Genomic DNA, 26,100 nt, shown 5'->3' on the forward strand with positions numbered 1-26,100 from the left:
AAATCTTTTATGGAAAAAAAATAAAGGCACACTGCATTGGGTGATAAAATTTTTTCCTCCTTCCTGTTTTTCAGGCTGTAGCAATGGATGCATTGTCACTAGAACAGCAGCTACCCCCTTATACTTTTTTTACACAGTCACCTTCTCAGCAGCAAACGCAAATGCAAAGTGGCCTGTCGCAGAGCTCCTCAATGATGCAGGGCTCTAATTTACAGAGAGGAACACAACTCCCTCCCCTTAATGTCTCAATATCAACAACAGTTCCTCAATCTCCCCCTGGTATCCAGACTCCTACTTCACTGGCTATAGATATAAATTCGGTAAGTTTTTCAGTAGGCATACTTTATTTTTGTCAGATTTTACAGTTATCCCTTGGTTAAAGTGTGCATTAGTAATGTTAGATATTCTTACTGTGTTATAAACAGATTTATTTTTTGATTGTACAGCGTAAACCGAACAACAAAAATACAGTAATGCAGCTTAGCGGGCTTTAGATGTGGTGGCTGCAATCATTGTTTTTCAGTATTTACTTAGTGATCTTACCAGTAATGCACTTTGTCTTCTTTCTGTCCGGAGGTGAAAAAGCTCCCTCACTACACTCGTTTAAAGTTGCAGCATTGTCACCTTAGTCGTCCTCGCTTCAGCAGCTGGGCTGCTGCAGTGATTACTGCAAACTCCTATTTGATTCTTTTGGTGGCCATATATACGCTTCAGTTTTATTGTACAATCATTGTGCGATTCAATCAAATCAGCATAACTTCCCTTCCAACTGATTCAGACTTGATTTAGAATGAATTTAGTAAAACTGAATCAGTTGGCCAAATTATCGATTGTGTTGCATCTAATATTAATACTGAGATGCTTTGTTCAAGAATTTGATTTTGATTTTGTGGTGAAAACTGATATGCAGTCAGTGACTTACAATCATATTTCACACTGTTGATCAAAATACGCTCCTCCATGTGTGCTAGGTCAGTCATATAGGTTGTCGACTATAGATCAGTTATTGCTATCGTGAGAAATCAATCCGAAAAGCAATTTCATTTATGGAAGTGTGCGTGGTTAACATTTTTTCTGGCTCTTTTTTGGTATGCTAAATATATATTGAAGACTAAACTTTTAATAAACAAAACCCATCAATCCACATATTCTGCATATGCTGACCACCCCATTTGCTTCCTTGATAATGTTTTCACCTTGGAAAGCAATGTGACATACATGGTATATTTTGGGTATGGTAAGCATGCGACTCCCAAACCTCCCATGTGACCGCACTGGTTTTTAGCGTAGCATTGTCACTCAGCAATAGTGAGAGAGTCGTCAGCCCTGTGAAATCTCTGACTAAAATGACTTGTAGCCGACGCAGTGCTTTTTGCTCTGTTCCACTCCTGCAAGCCTATGGAATAGCTATGCATTGAATTAGGACAAGCACACCAGGCATTCAAGGCAAACCTTGACATAAACCTTTAGCTTTGCTCAGTATGAGTAAAACAAAATCCACAGAGGAACTGATGTGCCCCTTATTTACGATTTGCAGTTTTTACAGGCTCTCTTTTTGAAAACGTCATGGGTGAGTGAGGTGTCTGCTTTTAGCACAAGTACATTAAAGTCCCAAACACTTGTTAAGTGCCTGCAGAAGAGATTGATAGTTTAGAATTGATCTGCTAAACTACCTCTCTGTGACATCTAAGGTCCAGAGCTAAACTTCTCTTTGGAAGCCCAGTTTTGAGGCTGGTAGAAGGGTGTTAAAATTCCAACGGTCAGTTAAAGTGTTCTGTCTGAGGGTGTGCAATTTGGGCATCTGGGAGATAAACTAATATCCAAGGTGTTATGTTCATGTAAGCTGGTTAAAGTGAAGCATATGTTACAGTGATGTACTGTGCTTATCCATTTGTTAAAAAGAAAAAAAAAATGATGAATCAGTCACTTAATAATAGGGGCGGTAAAAAAAAAAAATAAAAAAGCCCTATTACCGCATCACTTTTCTAAAATAGAGGATTTTGTTTAAATATTCTAAATTTTGACTGTTCAGAGTCGTCACTGTTTGCATAACAGCCAACACATTAGAATTTTTTCCACAATATCAATCAAATATTGTTCATGAAATCCTCCTCAATACTTTCAGAAGTTCACACAAATGTGTTGCACTTTAGGATGCCTTTCTTTCACCCATTTGTCTAGTTCAATTCAAACCAACTTGATTAGGATAAGTTTGGACTGTGCTGGCCATTACATGATTTGAAGCCTACTCGTTCTTTTCTAAAGGTAGTTCTGACAAAGCCTGGTATGCTTTGGGTCATATTTTTAATGTAGGATAAACCACTAATAAGCTAAGAGTAGACCATCGGGTAATGCCTGGTGCTGCAAAATGCTATGGTATGCCTTTTAGTCCAGGGTGCCAGTCACTATATGTAGGGTGCTGAATCTAAATCTAGTTTGAGCCCTATCATCACACATTCTTCTCCATGTTTGAATGAGGATCTATCGCATTTGCCTGCTAATTGAGGAATATAAGAAGTCATTGCTAAAATAATAAATAGAAGGCTGCTAGCCATAGGTAAACATGCAAAAAACCTAAATTTAACCATAATAAAAGTGCAACTGCCTGCTCAATGGCAAACAAAAACCCTATACTGAAGGGAATAGGTCCAGACCTTGAGGTATATAAGAATTGTTGATCTAGGCAGGGGGGAATGCCCCTGGCTGCAGATGATTGGCTCGTACAGGTAACATCTTCCTGGTGGGCTTGCACCTGGGGGTTAAACGTGCTTGAGCTCCTCCCTGATTACAACCTCTGCAATGAGTATGCAGCTGGATCATGTTCTATTTTAAATCTCAGATACAGTCAGGTCCATAAATATTGGGACATCGACACAATTCTAATCTTTTTGGCTCTATAGTGGATTTGAAATGAAACAAGATGTGCTTTAACCACTTAAGCCCCGGAAGATTTTACCCCCTTCCTGACCAGGGCCTATTTTGCGATTCGGCACTGCGTGACTTTAACAGACAATTGCGCGGTCGTGCGACACTGTACCCAAATGAAATTAACGTCCTTTTTTCCCCACAAACAGAGCTTTCTTTTGGTGGTATTTGATCACTTGTGCGATTTTTTTTTTTTTTTTTTTTTTTTTTCGATCATGCGCTATAAACCAAAAAAGAGCAACAATTTTGCAAAAATAATATTTTTCACATTTTTTTATATGAAATTCCCCAAAAAAAATGTAAAAATCTAAATTTTTTAACATTTTAGGCCAATTTGTTTTCTGCTACATATGTTTGGTAAAAAAAAAAAAAAAAACGCAATAATCGTATTTTGATTGGTTTGCGCAAAAGTTATTGCGTTTACTAAGGGAAAGATTTTCGTCATTTTTATTTTTTTTTAATAATGGTGAGTAATGGCAGCGATCTGCAATTATTTATTTTTTTATTTTTTTGCGGGACTGCGACATTGCGGCAGACAGATCGGACCCTTGACTGACATTTTTGACACTTTTGGGAGTACCAGTGACATTACTACAGAAATCAGTGCTAAAAATATGCACTGTTACTGTAAAAATGACACTGGCAGGGAAGGGGTTAACTTTATTGGAGAAGGAGGGGTTAAGTGTGTCCCTAGGGGCGTGTTTCTAACTGTGAAGGGATGTGGCTGTGTGTGTTAAGAACAGAGAAATACGATCATGCATAGCAGGACCATATGATCTCTGTTCTTACACAGGGGAGAATGACAGGCGGCTTTGTTTACATCAGCCGCCTGCCCTTCTCCCTCTCCACCCGGCGATCGCGAGTGACCGGCGGACATCGCGTTCGCCGGTCACACGCGCAGGGGAGGGAGCGCGCCTCTGGCGCTGCGCGCTCGCCCCCTAGAGCCTCACAGGCTAGTGACCTACCCCTACGTCACTTTGCCTGTGAGGGGCTGACTGCCGCCATATATAGTCGTGCGGCAGTCAGCAAGTGGTTAACTGCAGACTTTCAGCTTTAATTCGAGGTTATTTACATCCAAATCAGGTGGAAGGTGTAGGAATTACAACAGTTTGTATATGTGCCTCCCACTTTTTTAAGGGACCAAAAGTAATGGGACAATTGGCTGCTCAGCTGTTCCATGGCCAGGTGTGTGTTATTCCCTCATTATCCCATTTACAATGAGCTGATAAAAGGTCCAGAGTTCATTTCAAGTGTGCTATTTGCATTTGGAATCTGTTGCTGTCAACTCTTAATATGAGATCCAAATAGCTGTCCCTATCAGTGAAGCAAGCCATTATTAGGCTGAAAAAACAAAACAAACCCATCAGAGAGATAGCAAAAATATTAGGTGTGGCCAAATCAACTTTTTTGAACATCCTTAAAAAAAAAGAACGCACAGGTGAGCTCAGCAACACCAAAAGACCTGGAAGACTACGGAAAACAACTGTGGTGGATGACTGAAGAATTTTGTTCCCTGGTGAAGAAAACACCCTTCACAACAGTTGGCCAGATCAAGAACACTCTCCAGGAGGTAGGTGTATGTGTGTCAAAGTCAACAATCAAGAGAAGACTTCACCAGAGTGAATACAGAGGGTTCACCACAAGATGTAAACCATTGGTGAGCCTCAAAAACAGGAAGGCCAGATTAGAGTTTGCCAGACAACATCTAAAAAAGCCTTTACAGTTCTGGAACAACATCCTATGGACAGATGAGACCAAGATCAACTTGTACCAGAGTGATGGGAAGGGAAGAGTTTGGAGAAGGAAAGGAACTGCTCATGATCCAAAGCATACCACCTCATCAGTGAAGCATGGTGGTGATAGTGTCATATCGTGGGCATGTATGGCTGCCAATGGAACTGGTTCTCTTGTATTTATTGATGATGTAACTGCTGACAAAAGCAGCAGGATGAATTCTGAAGTTTTTCGGGCAATATTATCTGCTCATATTCAGCCAAATGCTTCAGAACTCATTGGACGGCGCCTCACAGTGCAGATGGACAATGACCCGAAGCATACTGCAAAAGCAATCAGAGTTTTTTAAGGGAAAGAAGTGGAATTTTATGCAATGGCCAAGTCAATCACCTGATCTAAATCCAATTGAGCATGCATTTTACATGCTGAAGACAAAACTGAAGGGAAATGCCCCAAGAACAAGCAGGAACTGAAGACAGTTGCAGTAGCGGCCTGGCAGAGCATCATCAGGGATGAAACCCAGCGTATTAAAAAGTGAAAGTTTAATTTATGATTGTTAATCTGTCCCATTACTTTTGGTCCCCTAAAATGTGGGAGGCACATATACAAGCTATTGTAATTCCTACACCGTTCACCTAATTTGGATGTAAATACCCTCAAATGAAAGCTGAAAGTCTGCAGTTAAAGCACATCTTGTTTGTTTCATTTCAAATCCATTGTGGTGGTGTATAGAGCCAAAAAGATTAGAATTGTGTCGATGTACCAATATTTATGGACCTGACTGTATTTGGACACAGGGACAATTTTCGATTTTTCAGATATTTACCAAAACAAATTCAAGCTATAGTTAAAAAATGGATGTGGGCGGAAAAAGCACGCTCTCAGGTTAAATTTGAGGGTATGTACATCCAATTCGGAGGAAGGGTTTAGGAATTACAGCTGTTTAAGAATAGCCATCCCTCTTTTTCAAGGGACCAAAAGTGGAGTTGTTTTTTAAAGAGTGGTATTTGCAGTTGGAATCTTGCTGTGAACCTACAGCTGTCCATGCAAGTGAAACGGGCCATTGTAAGGCTTCAAAAAATAGCAGTAACATTAGGAGTGGCTAAATCAACACTTTGGTACATTCTGAGGAAAAAAGGACAACGCACTGGTGAGCTCAGCAACATGGAGGGCAACAGTGGTGGATGATCGCAGGATCCTCTCTATGGTAAAGACAAACCCATTCACACCATCCAGACAGTTTGGTGCCAAGAAAAAAATCCATTTGACTTAAAAATTTAGTGTGGGATCTGCAGGCAACTCTTAAAACCATGTCAAAGTGCATGCATCTGCAACCATAAAGCGATTACACCGAATTACCCTCTTGTCTACCAAGGTAGATTTTAAAAACTTCTTGGTAGGGAGTTGAAGCAAGCGCAAGGCAAATAAAATTAAAGCACCCCGTGTCCCTGCACACACCTGAATGCAAAGGTACAAGTAGGGCATGCACTTGTATGTAAACTGCGATTGCGCTATGCTTGAGGTATTTCTGCAAACATCGGAGTGTAAAAAATTATTCTAGAGCCATAATTCACAGGCAACTCCAACTTGATAACATGTAAAGTATCTTACAGCATCACCTGTTGACCATTTTGGGTACCATCATTTTTCACATGCATTTTTAAGGCTTGTGAGTAAATGGTGATCTGTGTACTCCATTAGCCCCATCTTATATTTTATCAAAAAATTAGGTATCCTATTGTTTGTGCGTATTAAAACTAATTTTAGTGTATTATTTCCTGAAAATGTGATTAATTCGTTGTTTTATTCTCTAGGGAATCTGCTTTCAGAAAACAGTAATTATTTAGTGTCTTAAAGTAATGTTCTAGCAAATAATGCAGATATTAGTGTGTGTAGAAATTCAATTATTGTTCCAATAGACAAGTAGTTAACCTGCATTGGAGTTGTGCCATTGTTAAGCGCGAGACTGCAATTTATCATCGAAACATGTAGGCAAGACCAGGCCTTCTGCAACAATACACAGAGGACTGATAAACCAAAGACATTTATTTTGACACGGCATCAGTAGACTTGTTTATTGCCAGCTGAAGACCACATTTTAGAAAAAGATCCACATATCAACTGGTCGCAATACCCTATAGCACTTATAGTGCCGCTCAAGGTGCTCTAGTAAATCCTTTTTCTCTATCCTTCATTGACGGACGCAGTCCTCTGATGCATATCAGTAGGGTTATACTGCCCCCGTCAGGAGTAGGACACTAGGCAGAACAAATTTCTGGCTACGCCTATGGACAGCCCCTGGGGGTATACCCTATCTTTTCCTGCATAGGATGCCAGTTTTTAATCTGCCTAGTCAGGAGTAAGTTCCTTGCTGGGATCTTCGGTCCTGCCATAAAACTATTTTTCCCTTACATCCTCTGACAGCCACTTCATAGCTTCCTCACAAATGGGTAATGCGCCACCTACAGGAGTAGTCTAAGCAGTGAAACTATTTAGAAAACTTCACTAGACACACCCTTAGGGGCTGTCCCCTCAGACATTACCCCAGACACATCCAGCTTACTAATGAGTTTCTTGCTGCCTAGTGTTAGGAGTAGGACCTAGGTTTCCCTGCTGGGACTCCGGTCTCCGTTTTTTATTTTCTTTGAGAAATGTTTGTTTTTATTTACTCACTATCGCTAGCTAGTGTCAAGGGGATCCCCCTGGTGAACTACAAGCGACAGCCCGCCTGCGGTTTCGCTTTGGATAATCTAGATCCTTATGGTCTCCCAGCCTGGCCGACGAGCGTATGCAGGTTGTGGTCCGCCCAGGCCTCGAAAACGACGGTAACCCGACGGATGGGGATGAGCCTGCGAACAGAGTTTTTCACTGGAACGCCCTGGTTGCAGCGTACCCTTCTTGGCTGGCAGCACCCCCACTCAGGGTGGGGGGCGAGCTGCCTCGCAGAGGAGCCCGCGGTCCATGGTATGGTGAGTGCTAATGTCCCTGGGGCAATCATCGGGAGGATCTGGGCCCACTCCTGGGGATGTCAGTGCTGCGGTCTGTGTACGATCCCCCTGGCCTGTCAGGACAGGTCCTGCCCTCCCTGCTCCTCTTGGGGGCGCAATAGCGGTGTTTCATGCCTGGGGAGGGGTGTATATCTACTACCTTGTCCTGGGGGGTCCCTGTGGTGGATTCCCACAGTGGCCTTGTTCCCTGGGCTCCTGATCGCTGGCGCCCTGTTCGCCGCCATTTTGGGTGTTTGGGGACCAGGCTGCTTCAATGTAAGAGCAGCAGCCATTTTCTGCCTTGCTGTGTGTTTTTGCCGCTGTTTTTGTGCGCCATCTTGGATGTGGGCAGGCCGCACTGTATGGGCGGCAGCCATTTTCCGTGTGCTTCTCCTATGCTTTATTATGGCACCATGTTTTTGTGGCTCAGGGGGAGTTTGGCCTCTAGTGATATTAGGTCACTTCCTTTCAGGAGTTTCACTTTCTGCAGACAGTGTGGAGAGCGGCTGCTCATCCCATTTCTGGCACAGTAAGGGGGTTTTTAGTCCTTTTTTGGGCATTTTTTCAGACACATTAAGCTATTAGTTTTACTGCTAGCTAAAAGGGGACTCCAGCGGTAGCACGGTTTGGCGGTGCGGACTGTTCTCGGGGATTTAAAGGGCCAGTGTACTTTTTTTTGTCTCTTTACCAAAATGGAGTCCCAGAGTGACAATTTCCCCGCTGATCTTGTGTGTGCATCCAGATCATCCAGATCTCCTTCCCTAGCATCTGTCTGCAGCCATTGAAGCTCTGGCGTCCAAAGTTGATCTTGTCATGTCACAAAAACGGCCGATGTCCTCTCAATCTTCTGATTCTAACCCTGATGTGGTTGCCATGGACACTCCCCCCCGGGGGGATCCCTGTCCTCGCACTCGGACGGCGAGGAGGATGAGTCTTTGGCAGAAGCACTGATTCGCTCCATCAGGGAGACTTTGTATATTGAGGATGAGCCCACACAATGCAGTGCCTAAGCGATTTCAGCACCGATACCCTTTTGCAGACTCTGTTTCCGGTCGCTGGGCGGTGTCAACTAAGGTGAACCACACTGTGTCCCGGCTAAACAAATCCACGGTGGTTCCCATGGAGGGCTCCCCGGTGTTTAAAGACCCGGTGGACAGGTGCATGGAACCTCTTTCCTGCCACCAGCACATTGTGGCGGGCTCACTCCTCAAGTCTGTGTTCGCTTCAGCTTCCATGCTGGTCTCTCAGACGGTCACGGAATGGACTAAGGTGCTTAAGAGCAACCTGCTGCACGGATCAAATAGCCCAGGCCATGGTGTTAAGTTTGTTACAAAATAGAAAAAAATAACTAAAGTTTGTTACGCGGTCCTGGATGAGGCTCCTCTGGTTGCAAGATTGTCTGCGGTGGGGATTGCGATTCGCCGCATGATCTGGCTGAAGAGCTGGTCGGCGGACCAAGCCTCTAAGAAGGCCGTGTCTTATCTCCCCTTTTTGGGGGGAACGCCTTTTTGGGGACTCCTTGGATGAAATTAATTTTAACCACTCTACAACCGCTCACAGTAATACTACTGCGGCAGAGTGGTTCGTTATCGTCCAGCGACGTAGTATTAACGTCGTTGGACACTCCCCCTTCTGGGCGGCGCTTGCGCGCCACCGGAGGCTCGCTCCCGCTGTTTTAATTCACAGCGGGAGTCGGGCCAGGGGAGGAGCAGCGGCGATCGCCGCTGCTCTTACCCGATCGTCGGGGATCGAGTCTGGAGATCCGCCCGCTGTGTGTAAACACAGCGGGCGGATCTCCATAGTGACAGGGAGTGACAGATCGGACTGTTCAGCATAGCTGGACATCCGATCTGTCCATGACTCACACAGTCACCTCCCCCCCTACACGTCAGTAAGCACCAGGCATACATTAACCCCTCCCTCTCCAATAAAATTAACCCCTTCCCTGCCAGTGTCATTTTTACAGTAACAGTGCATATATATAGCACTGATTACTGCAGTAATGTCACTGGTACCCCCAAAAGTGTCAAAAATGTCAGTCAAGGGTCCGATCTGTCCGCCACAATGTCACAGTCCCGCAAAAAAAATCGCAGATCGCCGCCATTACGCGTTTAGAAAAAAACACCAAAAATGACAGAAATCTTTCCCTTTGTTAGTAAACGCAATAACTTTTGCGCAAACCAATCAAAATACGCTTATTGCGATTTTTTTTTACCAAACATATGTAGCATAAAACAAATTGGCCAAAAATTTTTAAAAAAATTGGTTTTTACATCTTTTTTGGGGGGAATTTCATATAAAAAAATGTTAAAAATATTATTTTTTCAAAATAAACGCTCTTTTTTTGTTTATAGCGCAAAAAGTAAAAATCGCACAGGTGATCAAATACCACCAAAAGAAAGCTCTGTTTGTGGGAAAAAAAGGACCTAAATTTCGTTTGGGTACGGCGTCGCACGACCGCGCAATTGTCAGTTGAAGTCGCACAGCGCCGAATCGCAAAAAGTAGCCTGGACGGAAGACAGCAAAATCCTCCGGTGGTAAAGTGGTTAAAGGACGCGTACCTGCACATCCCTATCTACGAGGGTCACCAGTGGTTTCTCTGCTTTTGCAGTGGCAGAGAAGCTTTTTCAATTTGTGGCATTTCCCTTTGGTCTGGCTTTGACTCCCAGGGTCTTCACCAAGGTTTTGGCCCCAGTGCTTGCTCTGCTGCGGTCCTCGGCTCTCTGGATGATCTCCAGCTACGGGCAAGCTCGTGTGCCACTCTGTCGGGCGATCTGACGGTAATGGTTCAGACGCTCCAGGAGTTCGGGTGAACCATCAACATCCAGAAGTCGGCTTTGACCTCGTCAGTGCGTCTGTATTATCTGGGCATGGTCTTGGACTCCGCCCAAGCAAAGGTTTTCCTTCCAGAGGACAAACTTCAGACCTTGCAGGGCGAGATCAAAGTCCTCAGGGACCACAATCTCTCCTCCCTGCGGACCTGCATGCGGTCCCTGGGGGTGATGGTGTCGGTCTTCGAGGCACTCCTGTTTGTCCAGTTTCACACAAGGACTCTGCAAAGCAGAAATTTTTGCAAAATTAAACAAGGATCCTCAGTCCTTGGACAGCATGGTTCATTTGAGCCATCTCAGAGCTTTCGTGTTGGCTTCTGTCGCCCGCTCTGAGCCAGGGCAAGTCCTTTCTGCCACTGTTGTGGACGATGATCACCACGGATGCCAGCCTGACGGGCTGGGGTGGAGTTCTGGGCACTCTTTGTGCCCAAGGTGTGTGGTCAAGGTAGGAATCTTCCTTGCCGATAAATGTTCTGGAGCTCAGGGCGATCAAACTCTGCCTGCTACATTGGGAGTCTCTGTTGCATGGTCACCCGGTTCAGGTTCAAACCGACAATGCCACAGCTGTGGCTTACATCAATCACCAAGGGGGCACCAGGAGTGCCCGGGTGGCCAGGGAAGTGGCCGAGATTCTGACTTGGGCTGAGGCGCACGTCCCAGCTCTCTCCGCTGTTCACATTTCTGGAGTGGAGAACTAGCAGGTGGACTATCTGAGTCGTCAGTCCTTGGATCAGGGGGAATGGTCCCTGCATCCGGAGGTGATTTGTCTTCTGTGTGCCCGGTGGTGGACACCGGACATGGATCTGTTCGCGTCTCGTCTCTACAGAAAGGTGGAAAGGTTCGTGGCCAGGGCTATGGCAGACGACGCGGATGCGTTGGTGGTGCCCTGGCACCAGTATCGGCTGATTCATGCCTTTCCCCTGATTCAACTGTTGTCCAGGTTCCTCCACAGATTGGCGCGTGGAACAGGTGCAGGGGATTCTGGTTGCCCCAGACTGGCCTCGCCGGTCTTGGTACACGGACCTCGTAAGGATGGTCGTCGAGAATCCCTGGCGGCTACCTCTGAGGGAAGATCTGCTATCTCAAGGACCATCCTGCTTTATGGTCTCTGGCTTTAACGGCGGGGCTGTTGAAGGCCAGGTGTTGAGAGATAGAGTTCTCTTTGATGCCGTGATTCCTACCTTGTTGAGGGCTCGAAAGGCTACATCTAAGAAGATTTATCATCGTACCTGGAAGGCGTATATTGCCTGATGTGAGTCGCAAGGGTTGCATCCTTATTCCTTTTCGGTGGCAAGGGTCTTGGCTTTCTTGCAGAAAGGTGTGGAGCAACGTTTGGCTTTGGGTACGCTTAAAGATCAGGTGTCGGCCTTGGCCATTTACTTCCAGCGTCTCTTGGCGACTAATTCCTTGATTCGCACCTTTGTTTAAGGGGTGCGTCATCTGACTCCTCCAAGGAGATCCCCCTTGCCTCCGTAGGATCTGAATTTGGTTTTGTCCGTTTTGCAATGACCTCCCTTTGAGAATATCAGAGAAGTCTCTGCCTGTGTTGTCCCAGAAGGTTACCTTTCTGGTGGCTATCACCTCTGCTCGCAGGGTGTCTGAGTTGGCTGTGCTGTCTTTCCGTTCGCCTTATCTGGTCGTTCATAGGGATAAGGTTGTTCTGCGACCCAACCAATCTTTTCTTCCTAAGGTGGTGTCTGCTTTCCACCTCAATGAAGATATTGTGTTGCCTTTGCTTTGTGCGAAGCCCAAGCATCCCAAGGAATTTGCTCTGCATTCACTGGATGTGGTTCGGGCGATCGTTTACCTGTCGACCACAGAATCTTTTCGGATGTCTGATTCCCTGTTTGTCCTTCCTGAGGGACCTCGTAAGGGTTTAGCTGCGTCCGCTGCAACCATTTCCAAATGGATCAGACAGACAGATAGTTCAGGCCTATTCACTAAAGGGTCAGGTTCCTCCTTTCCCTATGAGGGCACATTCTACTAGAGCCATGAGTGCCTCTAGGGCTTTTCGCCATCAGGCTTCTGTGGCTCAGGTGTGTAAGGCGGCGACCTTGTCGTCCGTACACACTTTTACGAAATTCTACAAGATTGATTTAATGGCCTCCTCGGATGCTTCCTTTGGCCACAAGGTTTTGCAGGATGCTGTTTGCTGAAGAGACTTGATTTTCTCTTCCTGGGGTGAATTTTCATTTTGAAGTTAGCTCCTGTTGGTTGAGCTTATGTTGCCCTGTTGACTAAGTTTTTTTTCTCGTCTTGATGGATCGTTAGTTTAGTTGGTTGCGTTTCTTCCCACCCCCTCATGCCTACACTGCTTTGGGACGTCCCATTTGTGAGGAAATTAAGTGGCTGCGTCTGTCAGAGGACGTAAGAGAAAATATAATTTTTTTTAAGAACTTTCTGTAAAATTATTTTCTTTGAGTCCTCTGACAGACGCAGCCCCTGCCCCTCTATTTTTGGGTTTGTTGTCTTTTTCCTTCACTGCTTGCTACGAAAATGATTAGTAAGCTGGATGTGTCTGGGGTAATGTCTGAGGGGACAGCCCCTAAGGGTGTCTCTAGTGAAAAGTTTTTCTCAATAGTTTCACTACCTAGTCTACTCCTGTAGGTGGCGCATTACCCATTTGTGAGGAAACTATTAAGTGGCTGCGTCTGTCAGAGGACTCCGAGAAAATAATTTTACGGTAAGTTCTTACAAAAATTATATTTTTTATGTAGATTTTTTTTTTAGCTAGACTTTTTCTCAGAATTTTTTTTCCTGTGAGATCTTCAAGCAACTATGCAGGATATGGGCGTCGGGCTGGATAATCAAGATCCAGTGGACACCCCAGCTGACCAGCGAGCACGCTTGCAGGCCTTAGCTCCACGCTGGGTCGGCCTCGTCATAGTCCCACTGTACGGGGACTGGCCCTCGCCAGGTCTCACACAACAGAGTCTAGGTCTATGTCGCAGCGTTCATATTTGGCTGACAGCCCCCACTTCGGCAGAGAGGGGTCCCGTCAGGAGATGGCACCTGCCTGTGTTCTTGTATGGTGAATAAATGTCTTCCCCCCCCCCCCCCCTCTTCCCTGCTGGATTTTTGGGTGGACGTGGGCCCATCCCTGGGATGCTCAGACCCTCACACTCCTGTGTTTCTCTCTGTCCTGTTGTCCCTCCCCTCCCGTGTGGGGGACTGTTTGGGCTTACCTGGGGCTGGGACTTCGTTTGCTGGCCGCGGCGCTTGGCCGATCGTGCAGGGGTGTCTTTGTGCTTCCTCCAGCTTCCAGTGCTTCCTGGTTACTGTGCTCGCCATTTTCTTGTAGCCCGGTCTGCTGCTATGACGGCAGCCATCTTCGTACACCCGTTTTTGGCCACTTTGCGGTGGATTCTTTGCTGTGAAGGCTGGTGGGTGTGCCTGGAGACATTTTTTGGTGGGAAGTGCCCCTCCCTTCACCCGGGCAGCTTCCTGGCTCACTTCCTTTTACTGAACCGCCGCTGCAACGTGCAAACCTGTGTAATCCAATTGCTGCTATCTGGGGACAGTGAGTTACTGGGGGCATAATCTCTCTCTCTGTGGGGGTTTTCAGCGCGTGCTGGGGGGGGGGGGGCGCTGGAGCGTTGTGGTATCGCTCTTTTCAAAGTTTGCTGGCAGGTTCTGCTACAGTAGTGCAATATGGACCCCCAGACCATGTTGTCCCCACCTGACCCCCTCACGGAGGCCGCAGGGCCTGCTGGATCTCAACTGTCCACCAATGCAATTTCTGCGGTTCTGGAAGCATTTGTGTCCCGGGTGGAGGTGGCCTTTACAGGGCGGGGTGCGAAGAAACAACCCTCACCTACCCCTGCCTCATCTGATGTCTCGGATTATGAGTCTGACTAAGCCACCGCAGACGTGGGTACCCCAGGCAGGTCTGGTACCTCGCACCCTGCCTCTTCCTGATAGGATGAGATTTCTACCTCCTCTGCTGCGCAAAATAAGGCGCTGGTGGACGCATTGGTTGTTTCTGTGTGTGAAATCCTGAAATTGGATGATGCGGTTGTAGTCGCTCCTGGGGCACAGGTTGCCTTCGCCACCCATAAGCCTTCCAGGGTGGAAAAGTTTTTTCCTTTCCCCACTTACTTTGCTGGCCTACTCGCAAAAGAATGGGATCGACCGAAACGTTCCCCTGGGGTGTCTAGACGGTTTAGTAGACGCTACCCCTTTGAGGAGTCACTGGGGAAGAAGTGGTCGGTACCACCTAAGGTGGATCCTTCAGTCTCCAGGCTTAACAAGGCTCGTTATTCCGGTGGAGGATTCCCCAACCTTTACGGACCCAGAGGATAGAAAGGTGGAGGCTGTGGCCTGCAATATGTACTCTCTGGCGGGGACTGCTCTGAGGCCTGCTTTTACTGCGGCCCTTGTCACACAGACGGTGACTGAATGGGTGAAGCTACTACGCCGTGACGTGGAGCGCAAGCATGTCCCTCCTGCCTTTGGAGAGCTGTTGGACCAGATGGTGCAGGGGCTGCAATTTGCTTGTGATGCCACGCTAGACACTGCTTCCCTGTTGGTTCACCTATCGGTTTCGGCGGTAGCGGATCAGGCTTCTAAGAAGGCCTTGACGGAACTTCCCTTTCAAGGGGACCGTCTGTTTGGGGCTACCCTGGACAACATTATTGAAGGTCTTACGGTGGCTAAGAGTTCTTTTTCTTCTGCATGCTTGCAAGGGTAAGGACTCTCGGCGTAGGCGGGGTCCGTCCTTTTCGGCTCTCAGAAATATTTTCGTTCCTCGGGGGCAGCCGATAAGGCAAAGCCTTTCAAGGCTCCCTTGGGTGGTTCCAAGCGTCCCTGGTCTGGAAAACAAAAGTCCGGTTCCTCTAGGCCTGCGGACAAGGCCTCCTCAACCTGAAGGTGCGCCCTCACCCGTGAGTGGGGTGGGGGGATGCCTTTGCCGGTTCTCAGACTTGTGGCTGGCCCAGATCCCAGACAGGTGGGCCTGGGAGGCTGTGCGGTCCGGATACAAGATTAAGTTTCGATCCGTCCCCTCCGGTCAGGTTTTTTCCTTCGAATGTCCACCTGTCCCCGGATCGCTTGCGGGCGCTCTATGGGGCAGTGCAGGACCTGCTACAGCAAGGAGTGATTGTTTCGCTTCCGCGTGCGGAACGTGTTCACAGGTTTTATTCCAACCGGTTCACGGTTCCCAAGAAAGAGGGAAAGGAGCGTCCGATCCTGGACCTGAAGGCACTGAATGTGTTCATACGCGCTCAAAAGTTTGAGATGGAAACTATTCACACGGTGATGGCCTCCCTACAACAGGGGGATTTCCTGGCTTCCATAAACATCAAGGATGCCTACCTTCGCATACCAATCTGTGCCGCTCACCAACGGTTTCTCCGTTTTGCAGTGGGAGAGGATCACTATCAGTTTGTGACGTTACCCTTACGTCGTCCCTTCGGACCTGTATAAGAGTGCTGGGACTGATGGTGTCCTCCTTCGAGGAGGTCCTATTCGCTCAATTCCACATGAGGGTTCTTCAAAGGGAAATTCTTAAGTGGAACAAAAACCCGAATTCTCTGGACCTTTTGGATTCGGCTAAACCACGGGACCAAGGAGTCCCTGATCTGGTGGCTTCAGTCGCCGATGCTTTGGTTGGGAAAACCCTTCCTTCCTATATACTGGACGATTGCCACCATGGATGCGAGTCTGTCGGGGTGGGGTGGGGGGGGGGGAGTCCTCAATCACGACTCGGCTCAGGGAGTCTGGTCCCTAGAGGAATCTCGATTGCAGATCAATGTCCTGGAGCGGAGAGCAATCCGGCTTTGCCTGGCACACTGGACCGAACGTCTGGAAGGTTGTCCAGTGAGCATTCAATTGGACAATGCCACGGCCATGGACAGTGCCACAGCCGTGGCTTATATCAATCACCAAGGGGGCAGTAAGAGTGTCTTTGCTGCCCTGGAAGTGGCAGGCATTCTAGGTTGGGCGGAGCGCCATTTTCCAGCTCTCTCCACTCTCCACATTCCGGGAGTGGAAAATTGGCAGGCGGACTACCTCAGCCATCAGGCTTTAGATGCCAGCAAGTGTTTCCTGCATCCGAAGGTGTTTCAGCAGTTGTGCTTGGTTGGGGCACTCCGGGCGTGGATCTGTTGGCATCTCGAATCAACAGGAAGTTACAGAAGTTTTTGGCCAGCTCTCGGGACCCTCTGGCAGATGCCACAGACACGCTGGGTGCCCCCTGGGGCCAGTACCAGCTGCTGTATGCCTTTCCTCCTCTCAAGTTGCTACCAAGACTTCTTTGCAGGATATAGGCGGAAGGGATTCTGGTGGCTCCCGACTGGCCTCTTCGAGCTTGGTACGCCGACCTGGTCAGGCTTATCGCAGACGCCCCGTGGAGACTTCCTCTCAGGGAGAATCTCCTGTCTCAAGGGCCAATCTTCCAACCTGCTTTACAGTCGCTGGCTTTAGCGGCTTGGATGTTGAAAGCCAGGTGCTGAAGGACAGGGGATTGTCTGCTTCAGTGATACCCACTCTACTGAAAGTGAGAAAAGCGACACTTAGAAAGATTTTCTCATCGCACGTGGAAGATGTACATTGCGTGGTGTGAGTCCCTTGGGATCCACCCTCGCTCCTATTCGGTTGCTCGGGTCTTGGCTTTCCTGCAATGGGAAGTTGATCAAAAGCTGGCCTTGAGTACTATCAAGGGTCAGATCTCGGCCTCGGCTATTTTCTTCCAGAAGCCATTGGCCACCCATTCCCTGGTGCGTAACTTCATCCATTGACCTTAATTTGGTGCTGTCTGTTCTCCAGAGGCCTCCCTTTAAGAGTATTCGGGAGATTCCCCAGCTTACCTTGTCTCAGAAGGTGGCCTTCTTGGTGGCTATCACTTCTGCGTGCAGGGTGTCAGAACTAGCGGCGTTGTCCTGTCGTTCTCCTTACCTGGTGGTTCACAGGGATAAGGTGGTGCTTCGGCCTGATCTGTGCTTCCTGCCGAATACGGTTTCCAGTTTTCACTTAAATGAAGACATTATGTTACCTTCTTTGTGTCCTAAGCCTACACATCCTAAGAAATTTGCTCTGCATACCCTGGATGTCGTTCGGGCGATCGAGGTGTTTTTGGCGTCTACTGAGTCTTTTCGCAAGTCTGACTCGCTCTTTGTGCTCTCGCATGGCCCAAAGAAAGGCCTGCCTGCATCTGCTGCGACTATTTCCAGATGGATCAGACAGACAGTGGTGCAGGCTTATTCCATTAAGGGTCAGGTTCCGCCTTTCCCTATCAAGGCACCATCTACTCGGGCGCTTATTGCTTCCTGGGCTTTTCTCCATCAGGCATCTGTGCTTCAGGTGTGCAAGGCGACGACCTTATCGTCTGTTCACACCTTTACCAAATTTTATAAGGTGGGTGTGCTGGCATCTGCGGATGCTCCCTTTGGCTGCAAAGTTTTGCAGGCTGCTGTTTAGAGGGCCCCCTGGCCTTTCTTGAGGTGTTCCCGTTTGGTTTTCAGGTGGACCTCGTCTTGTTGTTCTGAGGAGTCCTATGTTGCCTGGTTGGCCATGTTGGCCTTGGGGACTGTTTTTTCTTTGTTCTGCTGTTACCTCCCCTCATTTGGGTACTGCTTTGGGACGTCCCTTCTGATATGCATCAGAGGACTGCGTCCGTCAATTAACTATAGAGAAAACTGTATTTTTACCTTACCCTAAAATCCTTTTCTCTTAGGTTCGTTGACGGACGCAGTACCTGCCCCTCTATTTTTTGAGTGGGTTGGTGTTGTTTTCTCTGACACTGCTTTGATACAAAACTGTCAATGAACCTAAGAAGAGAAAAAAATTTTACAGGAAGTTAAAAATCCAGTTGTCTCCTAGCAATATATGGGTGCAGGCTGTCTTGTGCCTAATCCATAAAATGGTGAATTATGAGGGGCTGACAGACACAGCACACTACTAGCTCAACAGGAGAAATGTGAACAGCCTCAGCCATGAGCTCCTCCCAAGGCGGGGTTTAGGAGGCGCTCATGGCTGAGGCTGTTCACACTCCTCTTTACCTGTTGATCTAGTGATGTACAGCATCTCTCATCCCCTCACGTATCAGCTTGTGGTGGAAATGTTATAGTTTGGGCTTGCTTTGCTGCCTAATGGCTTGGACAGCTTGCAGTAATTGTATCAACTTTGAATTCCGCATCTTCTCAAAATGCGCTTGATAACACGGGGTCACCAGTAGCAATCAACCAAGAAATTGAGGATTATTTAATAGCTTAGTCAATGTCCCAATGTGAATCCTATTAAAATGTGGAAGGACTTCAAAACAAAGTTTGTGCAGGGAAAAACCGTAAACATCTTGCAACTGAAGGAATTTTGTATAGAGTAATAGTAAACTGAGTCTGCTAGATCCTTCTGTGCAAAATGTCTACAAGAAGTAATTTCTGCTAAAGGAACAATACCAGCTTTCGATGCCAAATGTGTGGTAATTTTTCCCACTTTACACAATTACATCTATTTAATATTTTTGTTTAATTAAAGAGGCAAATTTTCCCTTTTTTTTTTTTAATATACTAAAAAAAAGTCTGTTTGCTTGATCAAATACATTTTTTAAAAAAGTCTGCGAAGTCTATAGGATGTTGCTTATGTTTTTTTATGTTAAATCTTGGTCTGCATGAACGTAAAGGTTCAGCTTGTGGGTATTAAGCCCCACTCTCCTGTTTGCAGAATCTGTGCCTTACATGGTCGGCAAGAGGTAAAACTGTTATCATGGACACAAGTTTGTGATGCTGTGTAGTTACTTTGGCCATTTACTCTGGTATGTTTTCCAAAGGATTTTTAGTACTGATTTTGTTAGAAGAAACGTATATTATGGTGAAAAAGCAGATTAGGGGGGTTTTGATGTTGTAAAAAGACCTTGCTGAAGAGAGAAAATCTATGGTGCATGTGGCCACATTATCAGAGCAGTGAGTGCTCTGGATTATAAGGGAAAAAGAACCTAAGACTTGTGCCTTGTACACACGATGAGATTATTGCATGATTGATCGTCCGTTTTGTTTTTGTTTTTTTTTTTGGGGGGGGGTTTGCATGCTGATCTCCTATTGAAAATGAAGAGGTTACTAAAGTTATGAAAAATCTCGTTAGACAAAATAAAATTGAAAGTGATGTATTGTATTTTCGAACGAAAACTGTACTGCTTAAACGAAAATCGTGCGACCTGTTATCTTTCGAGAAAATTGTTCTTGTTTGTCCCTTAGGATAATATTGGATGAACTTTCTTGATTGACTCTTGAAAGCTGTGTACTAATGATCAGGTTATCGTACAATCGCTTCGAAAGCGGTATTTGTTGTACGATTTACTGATTTTGTGTACTCTGATGGTAAAAGGAACGCAGAATAGGAGAGCAAACTACTAAACAAGAGTCACACAAAAACCTCAGGGGATCATTTAAAAAAAAAAAAAAGTATTTTGTATGCTCTTATATATAGAACAAATTTTTTATTTGAGCCAGCTTTAAAGGAGAATGTTTAATGTAAAGCACAGAATACAAAGCACACCAGTCATGAGTTCCAAACATACAGCACAGCTTACAAAACACAGTAGGGTATGCCCTGTGCAGAGTAATTTTTGTTTAGTGCCCTCTAACCTAAATGGTCAGTGGAGAAGTGTCCCTTACTTTAGTGGTAATTGGTGTAGTGACTGCCTTATCTTGATGATCAGTGGTAAAGTGCCCCTCATGTTTGCAGTCAGTGGTGTGGTACCCCCTCTGAAGTTTGTCACGATGGTGTAGTGCTCCTAACATTTATGGTTGATGGGGATGAGTTCCCTTGTTTTTTTGTTGATAATGGTATATTGCCTACCTATTGTTTGTGATTGGTGTAGTGTCTGCCTGCCCTTTGTGCTTGGTAGCACAGTGCCTGTGTGACCTTTGTGCTCAGTGGTGCAGTGGCCCCACTGACACCGGCGGTCTAGTGTACTCCCTGGTTTTATTGGGAGCTAAGAAATTTTAAAAGATTGTATACATAGTTATTTTGAGAAAGTGGCCCGATGAGATGTCTATGCAAGAACTCTGCAGAAATGGTTAGAACACTTTATCCAGCAGTGGACGCATGCCACATGAATCACACTGCACCCTGCATTTAAAGCCAAACTTTATTTTTTGGATATCATAGTGAAACGTTAAAACTACTGTCAGATTTTTACTGTTTTAGTTAGGGTGATACATTTATTCTTGAGTAATAGGCTTTTTTTAGATAAGTAGGTTTTTGTTCTTCATATATTATAGAACATAGGATAGTATGCTGAAATAATGGGTTATACTGCCAACTTTAAGGGAATTGGACATTAGATACTAGATTAGATATTAGAACTGACGTCTTCTATCTTCTCTGAGAGAAGCAAATACTTTATCATACATCACTGAACACAGAGCTCATTTTGTAGCTTCTGAATCAGTTTCTTCTTTGTTTTGCCTTCTGGTGACTGTACTTAGACCCTGCCAGGAAGAAAATGCTAGCTGACCTGTAATGGCACTTTCAGGCACTAGTTCCTGCCTTTGGTGCTCCTATAGACACAAGGTGCAGCTTGTTTAGTTGGAACCCAGTCCTTAAGACTTTTTAGAGGCAATGCCCATGGAATGAGCGAAGATTGTGTCTTAGAGTTTGTCCCAAACACTCTGCCTTATCTTATGCTGGGACTTGTCGCTAGATTGATGACGAGGTCTAACAGACACTGCAGATCCTACAATGCTTCAGCTGGATTCTCAATCTCCTGAAGCCTGCAGAACAAACCCCAAAATCTGCACTCACATTGAGGCTCTTCTGTATGCCCAGTATTGTGCCAGACTATTGCAACTCCACATTCTGGAAGGGTGGGACAAGCAGGCTTAGCATAGACTTCTGCATCCACCTGCCCCCCTCCCCCAAAGACTAGGCTTGCTTTGACCTAATAGATCACAAACCCAGCTCTCAAAACCAGAAAATCCTTACACACTGTGATTTGGATAGTTCAGGACACCAGCCTGACAGGCTACAGAGCAGTCCTCAAAACACTCTCAGGGTAAGAAACTTGGTTGCCAAAGGAAGCTCTGCTCCTGATCAGGGTTATTCAATTTTCTTTTCTATGCTGATCCTCTACACTCCAAGGTAATTTGATCAGGATGCAGTAGGACAACACTGCAGCAGTGGATTACATCAGAGAGAAATCAGATGTCTCGAAGCCCTATCGGGATCTGAGGGGTTAACAGGCAGCTAAGAGACTGTTCAGTCAACTTTAAAAAGGGCTTTATTCAGATAAAAAAATGACAGACTTTGTCCTAATAGGCATCTCAACACAACACAAGGTGCTCTGCTCATTAGTAGAACAGTCCTTTAAATCATGTTAGCATCCCAGCCAAACAAACATTGCAAAGTATCAGTTACAGGCCAGCTCACCCAGCAGGTCACAGTCCCCTTGTGGAGCCTTCAAGACAGCATGCAGGTCTCTCCCTCACTGCTAGCAAAACCGCTCGATACAAACTGACTAGCTGATTAATAACCAGGTCTGAAGGGAAAGTACCTGCCCTCTTCAATTACCCTCCCTTAACCCTGCCCCAGGCTGACTCCCTACATACCTTCATCGCCACCCCCCCAGTGCCCATGGGTCTGGACACTATACACCAAATGGCCATAGGCCTGGGACAGGACCTACTTATTCCAGTGCACGCTCCCTGATCTATGCCCATCCATGAGACACCTGCCAGGAGGCCCAGATACAATGACTCGATCCCCAGGTCTAGACTTTCTGATCTTGGCAGACCGGTGATACACTCAACTGTGGGCCCTTACCAACGGTCTAAAGCCAAGTTTAACCACTTTATCATCCTCCTTGGTTACTCTGTACTGTAACCGATGATTCACAGCAAATTGGGGGGAGCGCATATCCGCCCCAGGTTGCTAAGGCTCAACTTTTAACACTGTGACCTGTTCCCTGGCGGGGATCAAAGCGGAGTTCCCCATCTGCACACTATGAAAATCCTTCAAACCGTAAAAGCAAACCTAGAGCTATGTCGAGCAATGTCCTATTCCATTGGCTCCTCCCGCCTTGGACACTGGGCTGCCATATGACCCAGTTGGTGGCAGGACCATTCGTGAAGCTAAAGGGAATTGCTTTCCCCCTGCCGACTTTCAGAAGGGTTTTATGTTTGGGTGCTCCTGGCAGGAGTGTAAGGCACCTGTGCAGACACCATGCATTTCACAGGTGTTCTCTTGGCACTGGAACGTGCCTCCTTGGTCTGACCCAGCTCTTTGGTTGTTGAAGGGCTGTCACATAAACCTTCTGCAATGCTGTACCGCTCGACTGCGGCAGCAATCTCCGTCCTCAGGTAGACCATGCAGAAAGTGGTTCAATGCAACTCGCTCCACAATCTGAAAGGTGGTCTTCTCCTCTGGTTTCAGCACATCCTGGAACATATGCAACAGATACAGCTGCGCACTGGCATGCCTAGCTCTGTAAACAAAAAAAAAACAAAAAAAAGTGCTAGCCATAAACTCTGCTTGATCTCAGAGCAACCGTCAATCCCATTCTGGCTAGTATTTCCGCCTTTAGCAATTTATAGCCCCGTGCTGACCCTGGGGCCAAGTCACAGTATGCCTGTTGAGGATCTGCAGTCAGGAAAGGAGCCAGCACATCTGCCCAGAATTTTATCCTTTAAAATTCTGACATCGCTAATGCCTGTATAAGGGAATTTCTGGCAAACATCCAAAAATCGAAAAGTCTGCACTCCACCCTTTCCACCATCTGCAGTACCTGGGACTAATTCTAGACTTGGCCCAAGTCGAGATTTCCTTTCCCTGGGAAAAGATTGCTTCTCTGAGGTTAAAATGTTACTCTCAGATTAACTAGGCATCTCTGGACTCGCTTTTGCATGAGGATTCTTGGCCTCATAATGGCTTCCTTCAGGCCTGTTCACCTTGCTCTGTTATACTTCAGACCCTTACAGCTCACCATTCTCACAATATGGGACAAACGTCCCTTCTCTGCATTGCCCATTACTTCTATCCAGCCAGGCAAAAAAATCTCCCTGGCATGGTAGCTTTCCAACTCAGCCCTAGAATTGGAAAATCATTTCCTCCGCCTCCTTAGTAGTTGATCGCAAATGCCAGCCTGTCAAACTGGGGAGGGATGTACGATTTCCTAACAGTCCAGGGCATCCGGTCCCCACAGGAGTCAATGCTCCCCATCAGTATACTTGAACTGATGCTCTTGCACTGGACACCTTTCCTACACATTTACCCTGAAAGACTGCTTTCAAATATATCTATTTTAATTGTTTATTTCTCAATTTAGAAAATGAAATGTGAGAGAACAGAGGAAAATTCTAAAATTCTAAATCCTATCAATTTGTGGTACAACGACTACCCTTTTGGCTTTTAACCAGCATCAAATCTTACACTTGCACACTTTGTACACTTACACAAAATCAGGGACTTTGTTGGATTAGTCAGGTGTATGATTAAACAATTATACAAAGCAGGTGCCAATGATCAATTTCATATGTAGATTGAAACAGTAACTGCAACATAAACAACTGGGTTGAAGTGAGGAACAGCCAAACTCTGCTGCTGAAGTAGGTTGTGGTGGACATTTTCATGTCACAGGTCATACACCGTGGCAAGACTGCGTACATAAGGTAATTATACTGCATCAGCAAGGTCTCTTGGGCACTGATTTTAAAGCAAGCTTGGGTTTCAAGATGGCTGTTCATTCTCTTTTGAAGATGCACAAAGAAATGGGCAACATTGAGTACAGTAGATGCAGTGGTGCGCCAAAGAAACTTAATGCAGAAGATGAGACACATTGTCCTTACTTCCCTTAGACATCGGAAGATGTCCAGCAGTGCTATCAGCACAGAACTAGCGGAGACCAGTGGGACCCAGGTACACCCATCTACTGTCCAGAGAAGTCTGACCAGAATTGGTCTTCATGGAAGAATTGCAACCAAAAGCCATACCTCCGACATGGAAACAAGGCAAAGTGACTCATCCATGCATGAAAACAGGAATTAGGGTGCAGAAAAATGGCAGCAGATGCTTTAGGCTGATGCAACAAAAATTGAAATATTTGGCTGTAGCAGGGTGCAGTTTTTTTCATAAAGGGCTGTAGAGCAGTACAATGAGTGTCTGCAGACAACAGTGAAGCATGATAAGGTAATTATCCTTGCAAGTTTGGGGCTGCATTTCTGCAAATGGAGTTGGAGATTTGGTCAGGATCAATGGTGTCATTTCATACTGAGAAATACAGGCAAATATTAGCCTTGGCTCTGTCCTGGGACCAATTCTGTTTCATTTATTCATAAATGATTTAGAGGTTGGCATACATATCTCACTCCCAATGTTTGGCGATACAAAGCTAAGCAGGACAATAACTTCACAACAGGCTTTAGAAGACCTCAACAAAATAAAGGGGAGGTCAACTACATGGCAAATTAGATTTAATGTTGAAAAATGTAAAGTAATGCAATTGGGAGGCTAAAAATATGAATGCAAGTTACTCGTTAGAGGGAGAAAAAGGATCTGGGGGTTCTAGCAGATCACAAGCTCAGCAGTAGCATGCAATCATGCTTTCTAATCTGAATACTTCAGTGACTGAACATTTTAAAGCTAGCAGGTTAGAATAAGATCTAGTCAGTAAGCTTAATGTCAATGACCGCTCCGATATTTCTTTCATGGCACGTTTACTTAAAGTGGAACTATGGGCAATATTTTAAAGATTGCATAATTAATGCTTTATCTATTCCTCCAGTTTACTTGCCTGTTTTTCTGGATTTTTTTTTTTTTTTTTTAAGAATGTTTTTCATTGACTTTTATTCACACTATAAATAAGTGTTGGTTGTTTTTGTTACTGCTGAAAGAGGAATTTGCTTTTCCATTTGCCAAGAATACAGTTAAGTACATCCGCTTACTTCAGATAATGTGCTTTGTGTCTCAAAAGGAATGTAATTACCATTCAGAATAAAGTCCCCCTAAAGTTGACAGCTGTAGAGCTGCAGACAATTAGTTTTCTACCTTTTCAACACGTGATTTTCAGCAGTTTTGTGGTAAATGTGCATAGTAGATGATTTCACTTGAATCTGGCTACGAAATGACAAATGGATGCTGACTGGCTGCTATGAGAATGTTTTTTATTTATCGGCCTCAAATTGTTTACAGATAACCCACAAATTGGGTAGGGTGAGAGATTTCATTAAAGTGCCATTAAATCCAAATCCAAAAATGTTATACATTGCAGCTTGCCAACCCTTAGGCCCCTTTCACATGGGTGATCTGATCAGGTCTGCTTGTACTTTTTTCAGGCAGACCTTATTGAAAGGTCTATTCATCCCTATGGACGGACTTGTGTCCATTTATACCCGCCTACCTCCAGTCCACTAAAAAAAATGTAAGGGAATCTGTCCTCTTCCATTAGGTGGATCGAAGGGTTGTCAGGTGTAAAGGACAGTGGAGACTGGCCGCTCGTAGAGCAGAGCCGGTTCTGTCCGTGTCCGCTCTGCAGAAACTGAACACACACTGTGTCATCCACCCACTCCACTCCGATCAGCAGGCAGTCTGTGAGCTGATCGTAATGAAAGCTGCCCCATGTAAAAGGGGCCATGGACGTGATGGCTGCATTTTTTATTTTGTTAGGCTTATTATGCTTTTTTTTCTGTTTTCAC

At 45.8% G+C, this 26,100-nt stretch overlaps 1 protein-coding gene across 2 annotated transcripts in view; it reads left to right on the top strand.

Annotated features, from left to right (window-relative positions):
- The window catches only part of CRTC1 (CREB regulated transcription coactivator 1), a 310,977-nt gene that overhangs the window by 196,079 nt on the left and 88,798 nt on the right, over nucleotides 1-26,100 (top strand). For both annotated transcript variants that reach the window (XM_082263685.1, XM_082263686.1), the window contains exon 10: nucleotides 75-320. In XM_082263685.1, the coding sequence (XP_082119811.1) occupies nucleotides 75-320 (246 nt within the window). The remainder of the gene's footprint in view (nucleotides 1-74; nucleotides 321-26,100) is intronic.

The sequence above is a fragment of the Pelophylax lessonae genome (genome assembly GCF_965119305.1).
Source record: "Pelophylax lessonae genome assembly, chromosome: 1".
Lineage (NCBI taxonomy): Eukaryota > Metazoa > Chordata > Amphibia > Anura > Ranidae > Pelophylax > Pelophylax lessonae.